The 14,316-nt window shown below is 45.7% G+C and overlaps 1 protein-coding gene across 1 annotated transcript in view; it reads left to right on the forward strand.

The window, feature by feature from the left end:
- Positions 1-9,803: 9,803 nt before the first annotated feature.
- LOC129819140 (unconventional myosin-XVIIIb-like) overlaps positions 9,804-14,316 on the forward strand; it is a 48,257-nt gene continuing 43,744 nt past the window's right edge. The window contains exons 1-4 of the mRNA XM_055875701.1: positions 9,804-9,815; positions 9,992-10,129; positions 10,395-10,850; positions 11,465-11,528. Coding sequence (XP_055731676.1) covers positions 9,804-9,815; positions 9,992-10,129; positions 10,395-10,850; positions 11,465-11,528 — 670 coding nt within the window. The remainder of the gene's footprint in view (positions 9,816-9,991; positions 10,130-10,394; positions 10,851-11,464; positions 11,529-14,316) is intronic.

Here is a 14,316-nt window from a genome sequence, read left to right on the forward strand (position 1 = left end):
ATGCATGAATATTACATATACACTTAATATACACAAGTATGTGAACACCCTTTCAAATTAGTGGATTGGGCTATTTCAGCCTCACCTGTTGCTGACCGCTGTATAAAATCGTGCATACAGCCATGCAATCTCCATAGACAGACATTGGCAGTAGAATTGCCATACTGAAGAGTGACTTTCAACGTGGCACTGTCTAAGGATGCCACCTTCCCAAAAAGTCAGTTTGTCAAATGTCTGCCCTGCTAGAGCTGCCCTGGTGAAGTGCTATTATTGTGAAGTGGAAACGTCCAGGACCAACAATGGCTCAGCCGCGAAGAGGTAGGCCACACAAGCTCATATAATGGGACCATCGAGCGCGTAAGAATCGTCTGTCCTCGTTTGCAACACTCACTACAGAGTTCCAAACTGCCTCTGGATGCAACGTCAGCACAATAACTTATTGAAATGGGTTTCCATGATCAAGCCTAAGATCACAATGCTAAGCGTCGGCTAGAGTGGTGCAAAGCGCGCCACCATTGGACCCTGAAGCAGTGGAAACGCGTTCTCTGTAGTGATGAATCACGCTTCACCATTCTAGATGATTCTGTGCTTCCAACTTTGTGGCAACAGTTTGAGGAAGGTCCATTCCTGTTTCAGCATGACAATGCCCACGTGCACAAAGCAAGGTCCATGCAGAAATGGTTTGTTGATATCGGTGTGGAAGAAATTGACTGGCCTGCATAGAGCCCTGACCTCAACCCCATCAAACACCTTTGGGATCAATTGAAACACCTACTGCGGGCCAGGCCTAATCGCCCAACATCAGTGCCCAATCTCACTAATGCTGTTGTGGCTGAATGGAAGCAAGTCCCTACAGCAATGTTCCAACATCTAGTGGAAAGCCTTCCCAGAAGAGTGAAGGCTGTTATAGCAGCAAAGGGGGACCAACTCCATATTAATGCCCATGATTTTGAAGTGAGCCGTTTGACGAGCAGGTGTCATGTGGTGTAGCTCTTTTAATGTGTTCATGTTCAAGCAATCTGACAATTTTTCAATAACATTCAGCTACTGAATAATTATGAATAAATGTACCCCTGTTTTATAACACATTTAATGTAAAAACTTGGAGAAGTACCAGACTGAACTATTGATACCATAATACTTGATGTGCCCTCCTGAACCCTGTTTTGCACACTGTGCCCAAGAGGGAGCTGGTGGATTCTTGGGATAGGTCAGTGCTTCCAGTCCTTTTTCCTCCCCTGTCCCCACCTCTTCTGTCCCCCTCACTCCTCTCTTAACTTCCCCTAGCTCCTCACCCTGAAGTTCAGTTTGGCTGAAACAGTGTGCACCGGGATATGGAACGTGATGTGACCAGGCAAAACCAGCGAGGGAGTAGCACCCATCTCAGATGGAACAGTACATCATGGTACATCATTCAGGAACATACAACATGTCTTCCATAAAAAATATGTTCACATTTTCAAACTAGTTTTCATTGGGAAAGCAGATGAAGGACATATGGGGATTTTATCAAAGCAAACAAACACTAACAGTACATTTAAAAAGTATTCAGACCCTTTCACTTTTCCCATATTTTGTTATGCTACAGCCTTATTCTAAAATTGATTAAATTGTTATTTTTTCTCACCAATCTACACACAATACCCCATAATGACAAAGCGAAAACATGTTTGTGGAAATTTGAGCAAATTTAAATATCACATTTACATTGGTATTCAGACCCTTTACTCAGTACTTTGTTGAAGCACCTTTGGCAGCAATTACAGCCTCGAGTCTTCTTGGGTATGACGCTACAAGCTTCGCACACCTGTATTTGGGGAGTTTCTCACATTCTTCTCTGCAGATCCTCTCAAAATCTGTCAGGTTGGATGGGGAGCATCGTTGCACATCTATTAGGTCTCTCCAGAGATGTTCGATCAGGTTTAAGTCCAGGATCTGGCTGGGCCACTCAAGGACATTCAGAGACTTGTCCCCAAGCCACTTCTGCGTTGTCTTGGCTGTGTGCTTAGGGTTGTTGTCCTGTTGGAAGGTGAACCTTTGCCCCAGTCAGGTCCTAAGCGCTCTGGAGCAGGTTTTCATCAAGGATCTCTCTGTACTTTGCTCCATTAATCTTTCCCTCGGTCCTGACTAGTCTCTTAGTCCCTACTGCTGAAAAACATCCCCACAGCATGATGCTGCCACCACCATGCTTCACTGTAGGAATGGTGCCAGGTTTCCTCCAGATGTGACGCTTTGCATTCAGGCCAAAGAGTTCAATCTTGGTTTCATCAGACCAGAGAATCTTGTTTCTCATGGTCTGAGAGTCCTTTAGGGGCCTTTTTGCAAACTCCAAGTGGGCTGTCATGTGCCTTTTACTGAGGAGTGGATTCCGTCTGGCCACTCTACTATAAAGGCCTGATTGGTGGAGTGCTGCAGAGATGGTTGTCCTTCTGGAAGGTACTCCCATCTCTACAGAGGAACTCTGGAGCTCCGTCAGAGTGACAATCGGGTTCTTGGTCACCTCCCTGAGCAAGGCCCTTCTCCCCTGATTACTCAGTTTGGCCGGGCAGTCAGCTCTAGGAAGAGTCTTGGTGCTTCCATTTAACAACGAGGGAGGCCACTGTGCTCTTGTGGACCCTTCCCCAGATCTGTGCCTCGATACAATCCTGTCTCTGAGTTATACGGACAATTCCTTCGACTTCATGGCTTTGTTTTGCTCTAACATGCATTGTCGACTGTGGGACCTTATATAGACATTGATTGGTAAAAAAATATATTCAATCCATTTTAGAAGAAGGCTGTAATGTAACAAAATGTGGAAAAAGTGAAGGGGTCTGAATACTTTCCGAATGCACTGTATGCATGTGAAAATTCAGAATTATAAATCATTACTCCACGTGCTTGACATATGTCACTTTATTCTGTGCCATCGGCTTTGAACGAGGCACCCAACTCATCCCTGGAGGCAGCCTGCTTATAAAACGAATGCAATTACTTTCACTCCTCCCTGGTGAACTCGGCCATCTTAATCCAATTCCCTGTCTTGCTTTATGAGGCTCTTCCTCTCTCAGCTGTAGCTGTCAGTCAGGTTAGAACGGTTTTGACTAGATGGGATACAGTTTATGTCAGAATTGGCCAGAATTGACTTTCTGCATCAGGTTAGGTCAATTTACGCAGCAGGCTAGGAGAAGTAACGTAGCAGGTTAGGAGAATTAGATTAAGGTTTGGAAAAGGGTAAGGATTAACGTAACCCAATTCAGAGATACATGGCTTTTTCTAGCAGTTGCTAAGGAATGGGCTTTGGGCTTAGAGTTTGTGTGTGTGTTTGTTTCAGTCTAACAACATCAACAGCAATCCATCACTCTTATGTCCAAATCCCAATAGCCAATACATTCATTCCAGCTTTCCACTCTCTCGCCTCAGTTTCTATTTGCCATTTATCTGTTGGGTTGTTTAGACCTAAAGTCTAAACCTTAGACAAATGAAGATGCAGGATGCCTTAGTTTGCTACAGCATCATCTTTTAACCAATGCTTTGCCCCAACTGTATTCTCTCTCACCTCTCACTCTTCCTCTCTTTCTTTCTCTGTCCCCTCTCTCCCCTGTCATTTGGTAAAATCCAGTTCTCCTAACAGGGTAGTATCCCCTACCACCTCACCCAGTCCCACTATATTTATAGCTCAATCTGGTGGCAAGCCAGCTGCCTCCCTTATCTGTGTGTGTGTCATAATAATAGAACTGTGTGTGTGTGTGTGTGTGTGTGTGTGTGTGTGTGTGTGTGTGTGTGTGTGTGTGTGTGTGTGTGTGTGAGAGAGAGAGAGATGGCTGTCTGTGTCACTCTATTTCTGACTGCATTGCTGGGAGCCCCATTCGGCTTGTCTGACTGTGTGTGTCGGTGTGTGTTTCTGTTTGACAGTGGGACAGTGAGCCTCTCTCTTTGGCCTCACAAGATTAGGATTATAAAGCAGTACATTTGGAGTTCCTGCGTTGAGTATTAGCCATCATAAGGTAGGTGAACTTTGAGTTTAGTGTGTATTTGTGTGAAATGTCAGAGAATGTAAGACAGAGACAGAGTTTGTTCTCATTACTTTGTTCTCATTACTTCCAAAGATCCACCCGGAGCCCTGGGTGGATCTTTGGACTGAGGGACAGATAGGGGAGAGCAGGTTAAGGGAAAGGAGAGAGAGGATGGGGCAAAAGAGACAAAGAAGGGCTGGGTAGGGTAGAGAGAGAGGACAGGGGTAGGGGAGAGGGGGTAGGGGAAAGAGGGTAGGGGAGAGAGGTAGGAGAAAGAGAGTGTAGAGAGGAGGGGTAGTGGAAAGTGGAGAGGGTAGGGTAGAGGAGAGGGCAGGGTAGGGTAGAGGGGTAGAGGAGAGGACAGGGTCGAGGTAGAGGAGAGGACAGGGTAGAGGAAAGGACAAGGTAGAAGGGTAGAGGAGAGGACAGGGTGGAGGGGTAGAGGGGTAGAGGAGAGGGGTAGAGGAGAGGACAGGGTGGAGGGGTAGAGGAGAGGACAGGGTGGAGGGGTAGAGGAGAGGACAAGGTAGAGGGGTAGAGCAGAGGGGTAGGGTGGAGGGGTAGAGGAGAGGACAGGGTAGAGGGGTAGAGGAGAGGACAAGGTAGAGGGGTAGAGGAGACGACAGGGTAGGGTGGAGGGGTAGAGGAGACGACAGGGTAGAGGGGTAGAGGAGAGGGGTAGGGTGGAAGAGTAGAGGAGAGGACAAGGTAGAGGGGTAGAGGAGAGGGGTAGGGTGGAGGGGTAGAGGAGAGGACAAGGTAGAGGGGTAGAGGAGACGACAGGGTAGAGGGGTAGAGGAGAGGGGTAGGGTGGAGGAGTAGAGGAGACGACAGGGTGGAGGGGTAGAGGAGAGGGATAGGGTGGAGGAGTAGAGGAGAGGACAAGGTAGAGGGGTAGAGGAGACGACAGGGTAGAGGGGGAGAGGGGTAGGGTGGAGGAGTAGAGGAGACGACAGGGTAGAGGGGTAGAGGAGAGGGGTAGGGTGGAGGAGTAGAGGAGACGACAGGGTAGAGGGGTAGAGGAGAGGGGTAGGGTGGAGGAGTAGAGGAGACGACAGGGTGGAGGGGTAGAGGAGAGGGGTAGGGTGGAGGAGTAGAGGAGAGGACAAGGTAGAGGGCCTGGTGTACAGTAGTTGCCTGAAAGTGTGACTGCTGTCAAAGACAGAATATAACAGTTCCCCATATAGGATGGGTTAAGTTATGTTCTATCAAGTTGACAGGGTTGTCACTATTGATTTGGTGGATCACAAGAAAATTGGAGTCGCTTCAGGTGGGAGATAAAAGTTTTGAAACCGGCGGAATTGAGCCACTGTTCGCGGGAACATGCCATGGACACAGCATCATGGCTGAACAGATCTGACACAGTTAAAACGGTTGCTTACATATCATCCAGAAATGTGTTGTGGTGAATCAACAGGTGAACACTGAAGTAAAAATATCTATTAAGATGGCGTTCTGGATGTCATACTAACCGACATCATCACCCTCAGAGATGAGTTGACGTAGGTTTCATTGGTGTTGTGTTGATCAGAGACTGTCCACAACAGGTCTGTCTGCCTGTCTGTGTGTCATACTCCTAAACCAACCAGCCACAGTCTTTCTGACCTTGGATATACTGTACTTGCAATACCCAATATTTTCATAAAATCTTAAAGCCTTTTCTTCACCCAACTGATATCCTCTACAGGTCTGTCTGTCTGTCTGTCTGTCTGTCTGTCTGTCTGTCTGTCTGTCTGTCCGTCCGTCCGTCCGTCCGTCCGTCCGTCCGTCCGTCCGTCCGTCCGTCCGTCCGTCCGTTCGTTCGTTCGTTCGTTCATCCATTCATCCATTCATCCATTCATTCATTCACAACTGCTGGTGCTCCGGAAAGAGCGGGAGGTAGTGGGTGTGTCTGTAAGGGCCAGGGCCCAGATTCACAAAACACTTCTTAAGAAGCTTCCTAAGAAGAAAAAAAGCAAGAAGATAAGATAGTTCTTAATTGTAATTCCTCAAAAATCTCTTTAGATTTAATGATTTTATTACAAACTTTTCAAATAACTTTAAAAAAATGTTCTTAAAATGGTTGTTGCTAGGCAACCTTTTTAGCTATCTAGCTAGCAAAGGCAATCATGTTAGCATATTCCCTACTGAGATTAGTGTTCTAAACATGTTATTGGGTTTAAAACAATCAATACTGAAACTTTCAAATGAAGTTTGTGAGTGAATAAAACATGTTCAATTGCTTTCATGAGCGTATTCTCTCACTACCCTGAGTTTAAGACGAGGGTTAAGCTATCTTGGAATTAAGGACATTTCCAAAAATTTTCAATAATCACATTTCTTTTCAACTTTTTGCTTAATTATGGAGAAGCATAAGAAGTGCAATACAATTTCCAAGAACCTTTTTGAGGAGTAGGACCTTTGCTTAACATTATTCTTAAGTCTATAGTTAAGGAAAAATAGGCAGTTAAGAATACATTTCTTAGAAAGAAGATTTTGCGAATCTGGGCCCAGGGGAGTAGAGGTCAGGGGTGTAGGGGTTAGGGGAGTAGGGGTCAGGGGAGTAGAGGTCAGGGGTGTAGAGGTCAGGGGTGTAGGGGTCAGGGGAGTAGAGGTCAGGGGTGTAGAGGTCAGGGGTGTAGGGGTCAGGGGTGTAGGGGTCAGAGGTGTAGGGGTTAGGGGTGTAGAGGTCAGGGGTGTAGGGGTCAGGGGAGTAGAGGTCAGGGGAGTAGAGGTCAGGGGTGTAGGGGTCAGGGGTGTAGGGGTCAGGGGAGTAGAGGTCAGGGGTGTAGGGGTCAGGGGTGTAGGGGTGTAGGGGTCAGGGGTGTAGGGGTCGTAGGGGTCAGGGGAGTAGGGGTCAGGGGTGTAGGGGTCAGGGGTGTAGGGGTCAGGGGAGTAGAGGTCAGGGGAGTAGAGGTCAGGGGTGTAGGGGTGTATGTGTCTGAGAAGTCCAATGGATCGGACAGCTGAGTCAGGCTGAAACCAGAGGAAAGGAGACCTGTACACGAGACCCAGGTGGCGAGTGTGTTGGTGACGGAAGAAACAGTAGTTTCTGAGAAGTTGTGCAGTTGTCTAGATATGTGAGAGTGCTTGAGTGCTTATGACTTCACTAGAACAACTGATATTTCTGAGAGACAGCTGATTTGTGTGTGGCTGGTGTTGAGTGATCTGCCACCTGTCATGTATTCCACCACATCGTGAGGTGTTTCATCATGTGTTGTCAGCAGTGGTTACTACATGTCATCAGAAAACATGGTGCACCATAACACGTGACTCTGAACTTACTGTTTGAGAAACACCGCTCAACATACACTACATGACCAAAAGTATATGGACACCTGCTCATCAAACATCTCATTCTGAAATAATGGGCATTAATATGGAGTTGGTCCCCCTTTTGCTGCTATAACAGCCTCCACTCTTCTGGGAAGGTTTTCCACTTGATGTTGGAACATTGATGCAGGGATTAGCTTCCATTCAGCCACAACAGCATTAGTGATGTCGGGCAATGCTGTTGGGCGATTAGGCCTGGCTCACCGTCGGTGTTCCAATTCATCCCAAAGGTGTTTGATGGGGTTGAGGGTTCATGGCTCTGTGCAGGCCAGTCAAGTTCTTCCACACCGATCTCAACAATCCATTTCTGTATGGACCTCACTTTGTGCACAGGGGCATTGTCATGCTAAAACAGGAAAGGGCCTTCCCCAAACTGTTGCCACAAAGTTGGAAGCACAGAATCGTCTAGAATGTCATTGTATTCTGTAGCGTTAAGATTTCCCTTCACTGGAACTAAGGTGCCTAGCCCGAACCATGAAAAACAGCCCCAGACCATTATTCCTCCTCCACCAAACTTTACAGTTGACACTATGCATTGGGGCAGGTAGAGTTCTCTTGGCATGCGCCAAACCCAGATTCGTCCGTCGGACTGCCAGATGGTGAACAGTTTTTGTGCTGACGTTACTTCCAGAGGCAGTTTGGAACTCGGTAGTGAGTGTTGCAACCGAGGAGAGACATTTCCACTTCACAATAACAGCACTTACAATTGACCGAGGGCAGCTATAGCTGGGCAGAAATTTCACGAACTGACTTGTTGGAAATGTGGCATCCAATGAGGGTGCCACGTTGAAAGTCACTGAGGTCTTCAGTAAGGCCATTCTACTGCCAATGTTTGGCGATTGCATGGCTGTGTGCTCGATTGTATACACTTGTAAGTAACAGGTGTGGCTGAAATAGCCGAATCCACTAATTTGAAGGGGTGTCCACATACTTTTGTATATAAAGTGTATCTTTCAATGTATACTTTATCCATCTCCATCTCTTTCTCTCTCCATCTTCCCTCTGTCTTCGCTTTGCCTGTTTCTCTCCATCCCTATACTCGTATAAAAAAGGGTTCTAAAAGGGTTTTTTGGCTGTCTGCATAGGAGAACCCTTATTGGGTCCAGGTAGAACCCGCTGTGGAAAAGGTTCTACATGGAACCGATAAGGGTTCTACCTGGAACTAAAAGGTTTCTACCTGGAAACAAAAAGGGTTCTGCAAATGGTTCTGCTATGGGGACAGCCAAAGAACCATATTAGGTTGTAGGTACAGTATAAAAATAAAATTGAAGAGTGTATTTCCCTCTTTCTTCTCTGCCTATCTTTCTCCATCTCTATTTTTTCCCTCTCTCCATCCCTCTTTCTTCTCTGCCTATCTTTCTCCATCTCTATTTTTTCCCTCTCTCCATCCCTCTTTCTCTCATTCCTGTTTCTCTCCATCCCAGGTTCACAGTGTCACCGTTTATGTGTTGTCCCACCCCCACTCTGACATCACATCACGCTGACCTCTGACTGTTTGACCCCTCACCCCTGACTCCTTCCCCAGCAGCCGTTGCCATGGCGCTTTCCTCACGCTTAAAGCTCTGGGAGCAGAAGGGAGGTGCAGAGATGATGTGGCATGAGGCATTTGTGTCCTAGAATAGTCTGGAATGGTCTTCACTCTGATTGTGTTCTAGTTGTGTGTTCTAATGAGTCATGTTGAAGATGTTTGTAGTCTAGAATTATCAGCCTGTGTGTTCTGGATTTGTTGTTCTATGTGTGGGCTACCGTATGTCCCACACCCTGCTTTGCATCTCCCATCTGCAAATACAACCACTCCTGTGTGTACATACAGTAACCAGAGCATCACACACCTTCCTTCCTTCCTACTCACTCACTCACTCACTCACTCACTCACTCACTCACTCACTCACTCACTCACTCACTCAATTAATAATTTAATTCACTCCTCTATTACCAATCCCAATGTCATTCTTATGTCTCTATATGTTAGCATTATGGACCAGTAACATATTTAGACCACTTCTGAGCAGAGGACAGGAGAGAGAGGAGAGTTGTCTTACTGACCTTTCTGTCCTCCTGTCTCCACAGTAACAACAGGTTAAATCTAATCTGACCATTACCTCTGGTGGTATTGATAGACCAGTAATGAACTAGTCAGTCACTAGTTGTTAAGTAGTTACACACCGTTGATGTAATCTGTGTCAGTAATTCACACCTGTTTGTGGCCAAGAGGGAACTCTGTGAACTCAACTGATCTGCCTGTCCTCAAAGTAGATGATATTTGCTGTTCCACACTAGCAAGTGTGTGTGTGTGTGTGTGTGTGTGTGTGTGTGTGTGTGTGTGTGTGTGTGTGTGTGTGTGTGTGTGTGTGTGTGTGTGTGTGTGTGTGTGTGTGTGTGTGTGTGTGTGTGTGTGTGTGTGTGTGAAATCCTGCTATCACAGTATATAGCTGTTGAGCCTGTGCTGAGCGTAGACTGCATTGCATCTATTTCTAACAGTATATCTGACTCTGCATGGAAGCATTGGTCTGTGGCCCTGTTCAAATTACATTAACTGTCAAATATAGGTTGAAATACATACTGTGAAAATACATCCCCTTTTCTACAAGGATGAAAGGATGAATGTGTACATTTGTATTTGAACAAGGCCTGTATCTGTCATATCAGTCTAACCCTCTCCATTCCTCCATTCCACTCTACAGATAAAGGAGAAGAAGGAAGAGCCCACCTCTCCTCCGCCTCCTCTGTCAGCCCTACCGGGAGGCTTCCTCAAACAGCTGGTCAGAGAGACAGAGAAGGAGACCAAACAAAAAGAACCTGAGGTCAAAGAAGAGAAGGCGGTAAGAGAGAGAGATGAAGGGGTGAAAGAGAGTGGAATTGAAGGAGGGGGATGGAGAGAGTGAGGGAAGGAGGGGAACAGATTAAAGAGGAGAAGATAGAAAGGGATGGAGGGAAGGGTGGAGTTAGAACGTGAGAGAGACAATTGGAAAGGAATAACCTGTTTCTTCAGAGGGTCGATAGCAAGTCAGCCAATGGTGAAGTAAAGGCAGGAGTGTGCTTTGTGTTTTTACTTACCGTGGTGGCGTCCATCTTGTGTCTTTCCAGCCCAGTAAACTGAGTGACAACCTGGTGCAGCAGTTCCTCCTCCCAGACCAGACTCCACCAGTCCTGGAAGCTGAGATGGCCCTACGAAATGAGCATTTGGTCAATGGAGAGCGAGGCCGCCACTCCAACCAATCAGATCTCAAGACCTCCTCGCCCCGGCAAATAATTTCCCCCGAAATCAAGAGCCCACCCTTGGGGGACACAGCCAAAAAGGAAGTGACCTCAGAGCCACAGAAACAGGAAATGACGACAGAGCAGCTGAAGCAAAAACAAGAAGTTACATCAGAGCTGCAGGGGCAGGAAGTGAAGTCAGGGAAAGAGAAGGTGACAAATGATGCCAAGAAGCCAAAGATGGAAGGAAAGAAAGAGAAGCAGAAAGAGGGAGAGATAGAAGAGAGACTGGAACCTGAGGGGCAACAAGCAGACACCATCTTAACACAACACAAGAGGAAAGAGGTATGATGTCACGTGGACCTATCATAGGATATCTACTGTGCATACCACACTCTCTCTCTCTCTCTGGTCTCTCTCTCTGGTCTCTCTCTCTGGTCTCTCTCTCTGGTCTCTCTCTCTGGTCTCTCTCTCTGGTCTCTCTCTCTGGTCTCTCTCTCTGGTCTCTCTCTCTGGTCTCTCTCTCTCTCTCTCTCTCTCTCTCTCTCACTCACACTCACACACACATATTTGCGCCACTGGGGCGTCGCAAAAGGAACACGTCAAGCCTCTCGCAGAGCGGTGCTGCTTACTCCCTGGTTACATTGAAAACAATGTAGCAGGCCTGTTAGACATACACATACACATGCGCACTGACAGACACACACAGACATGCACACAGACACACACATGCGCATTGACAGACATACACTGGAACCTCGACTTACTCACAGGACACACACACACTGCATGCCGTAGAACACACATAGGATTTTGCATCTCTCACTTTCTTTCTCCTCTCTCTCTCTCTCTCTCTCTCTCTCTCTCTCTCTCTCTCTCTCTCTCTCTCTCTCTCTCTCTCTCTCTCTCTCTCTCTCTCTCTCTCTCTCTCTCTCTCTCTCTCTCTCTCTCTCTCTCAGGTGAGGGATGTGTGGTATGAGATTGGCACTGTGTGGTACGTCCACAAGGAGGGCTTCTCCCTAGGTAAGTGGTGGTAATGTGGTGTAATAGTGATGCAGTGTGGTAGACTGCTGTGTGTTCTGAGGTATAGGGTTGCATTGGTTGTGTATTAATAGTACCTTGCTTTACCACTGTCCTCCTGTATCCAACCCTTCATACTGCGGGAGACATTTTGACAGCTACTAGTATCCTGACATACTGTATACTATATACTGATGTACTATACCAATAGTATTTGATGTACTATAGCAGTATTTTGATGTACTCTACTGTAGTTTACTGTAGAATATCTAGCCACTCAGCATTAATCCTATTAGTTTTTCATATATCCACATATGCACACACACGCATATACTGATACACACACACACTCACACTGGTGATCAAAGATTAGGGATGCATATCAAAGTTTAAGCCCCTGGTACATAAACCCTGCCTGGTAATCCCTGTGTAGCTGTGCTGTGGGAGTAATACTGAGAATACAGACTAGAGCCACAACCAGGAAACCCACTAAGACTTCATCTCTCTCCACAAAAACAACAACAAATCCTGTTAGGACAAATCTACAATGCTTACTGTAGTGTTAACAGTATTTACTGTAGAAGACTGCATCCCTTTTACTACCTAGGTTTCCATCCAATTTGCATCCGATTTTCATACGAATATTATAAAATCTTCCTAAGAAAATATGCGCATTTTCCCACCAGATTTTGTTTCCATCAAAACGGACTTGTTGAGGATTAAAGGCGGTGCGAGATGACGTAGTGCACCTAAAAAACACTTTTGCGCTAAAGTTATGATGTACTGAATAAAAAACATGAATTCACTGTGTTTCCATAGCATTTTCCACTCAATCTATGGTTTTTCACACAAACTGTTGCTATAAATGGCAAACTTGCTCAGTCTGGTTTTTGCTCATGTTCTCTAGACAACAGTTTGCTGATAAATATGACAGGTTATATGTTGAGATGGATAAGAGCAAGATCATTCTTATTTGTTAATTGGCAGCTAAGTGAATCATCATCATGTCACTAGCATACAAATGAAGACCCATGATATGTATTGGAAAGGAGCATCAAGGTTGTCACTGTGCACTTTCACCACCCTGTGAAGTTCACCATATCACGTATTCCATCTATAGCCTAATAAACTGTGCTTTTTGAAGTTGTAGTGGGAGGACAACACAACATGCACTACATGACCAAAAGTATGTGACGTCGAACATCTCATTCCAAAATCATGGAGTTGATCCCCCTTTGCTGCTATAACAGCCTCCACTTTTCTGGGAAGGCTTTCCACTAGATGTTGGAACATTGCTGCGGGGACTTGCTTCCATTCAGCCACAAGAGCATTAGTGAGGTCGGGGACTGATTTTGGGCGATTAGGCCTGGCCCGCAGTCGGCGTTCCAATTCATCCCAAGGGTGTTCGATAGGATGGAGGTCAGGGCTCTGTGCAGGCCAGTCAAGTTCTTCCACACCGATCTCAACAAAGCATTTCTGTATGGACCTCGCTTTGTGCACGGGGGTATTGTCATGCTGAAACAGGAAAGGGCCTTCCCCAAACTGTTACTGCAAAGTTGGAAGCACAGAATTGTCTAGAATGTCATTCTATCTATGCTGTAGCATTAAGATTTCCCTTCACTGTAACTCAGTGGTGGAAAAAGTACAGAATTGTCTAGAATGTCATTCTATCTATGCTGTAGCATTAAGATTTCCCTTCACTGTAACTCAGTGGTGGAAAAAGTACAGAATTGTCATACTTGAGTAAAAGTAAAGATACCTTAATAGAAAATGACTCAACTAAAAGTGAAATATACTTAAGTATCAAAAGTAAATGTAATTGCTAAAACATACTTAAGTGTCAAAAGTATAAATAATTTCAAATTCCTTATATTTAAGCAAACCAGACTGCGGCATTTTATTTTGTATTTTTTATTTACGGATAGCCAGGGGAACACTCCAACACACAGACATCATTTACAAATGAATCATGTGTTTAGTGAGTCCGCCAGATCAGATGCTGTAGGGATGACAAGGGATGTGTGTGAATTAGACAATTGTCCTGTTCTGCTAAGCATTCAAAATGTTATGAGTACTTTTGGGTGTCAGGGAAAATGTACAGAGTAAAAAGTACAACATTTTCTTTAGTAATGTAGTGAAATAAAAGCTGTCAAAAATATAAATAGCAAAGTAAAATACAGATACCCCAAAAAACTACTTAAGTAGTACTTTCAAGTATTTTTACTTAGTTACAGCAGTGGTGTAAAGTACTTAAGGATCCTAACCCAAACCATGAAAAACAACCCCAGACCATTATTCCTCCTCCACCAAACTTTACAGTTGGCACTATGCATTGGGGCAGGTAGCGTTTTCCTGGCTTCCACCAAACCCAGATTCGTCTGTCGGACTGCCAGATGGTGAAGCGTGATTCATCACTCCAGAGAACGTGTTTCCACTGCTCCAGAATCCAATGGCGGCGAGCTTTACACCACTTCAGCCGACGCTTGGCATTGCGCATGGTGATCTTAGGCTTGTGTGCGGCTGCCTGGCCATGAAAACACATTTGATGATGCCCCCAACGAACAGTTCTTGTGCTGATGTTGCTTCCAGAGGCAGTTTGGAACTCTGTAGTGAGTGTTGCAACCGTGGACAGATGATTTTATGCTGCACTCGTGGTCCCGTTCTGTGAGCTTGTGTGACCTACCACTTCGCGGCTGAGCCATTGTTGCTCCTAAACATTTCCACTTCATAATAACAGCACTTACAGTTGACCGGGGCAACTCTAGCAGGGCAGAAATTTGACGAACTGACT

Source organism: Salvelinus fontinalis, chromosome 21 (assembly GCF_029448725.1).
Source record: "Salvelinus fontinalis isolate EN_2023a chromosome 21, ASM2944872v1, whole genome shotgun sequence".
NCBI lineage: Eukaryota > Metazoa > Chordata > Actinopteri > Salmoniformes > Salmonidae > Salvelinus > Salvelinus fontinalis.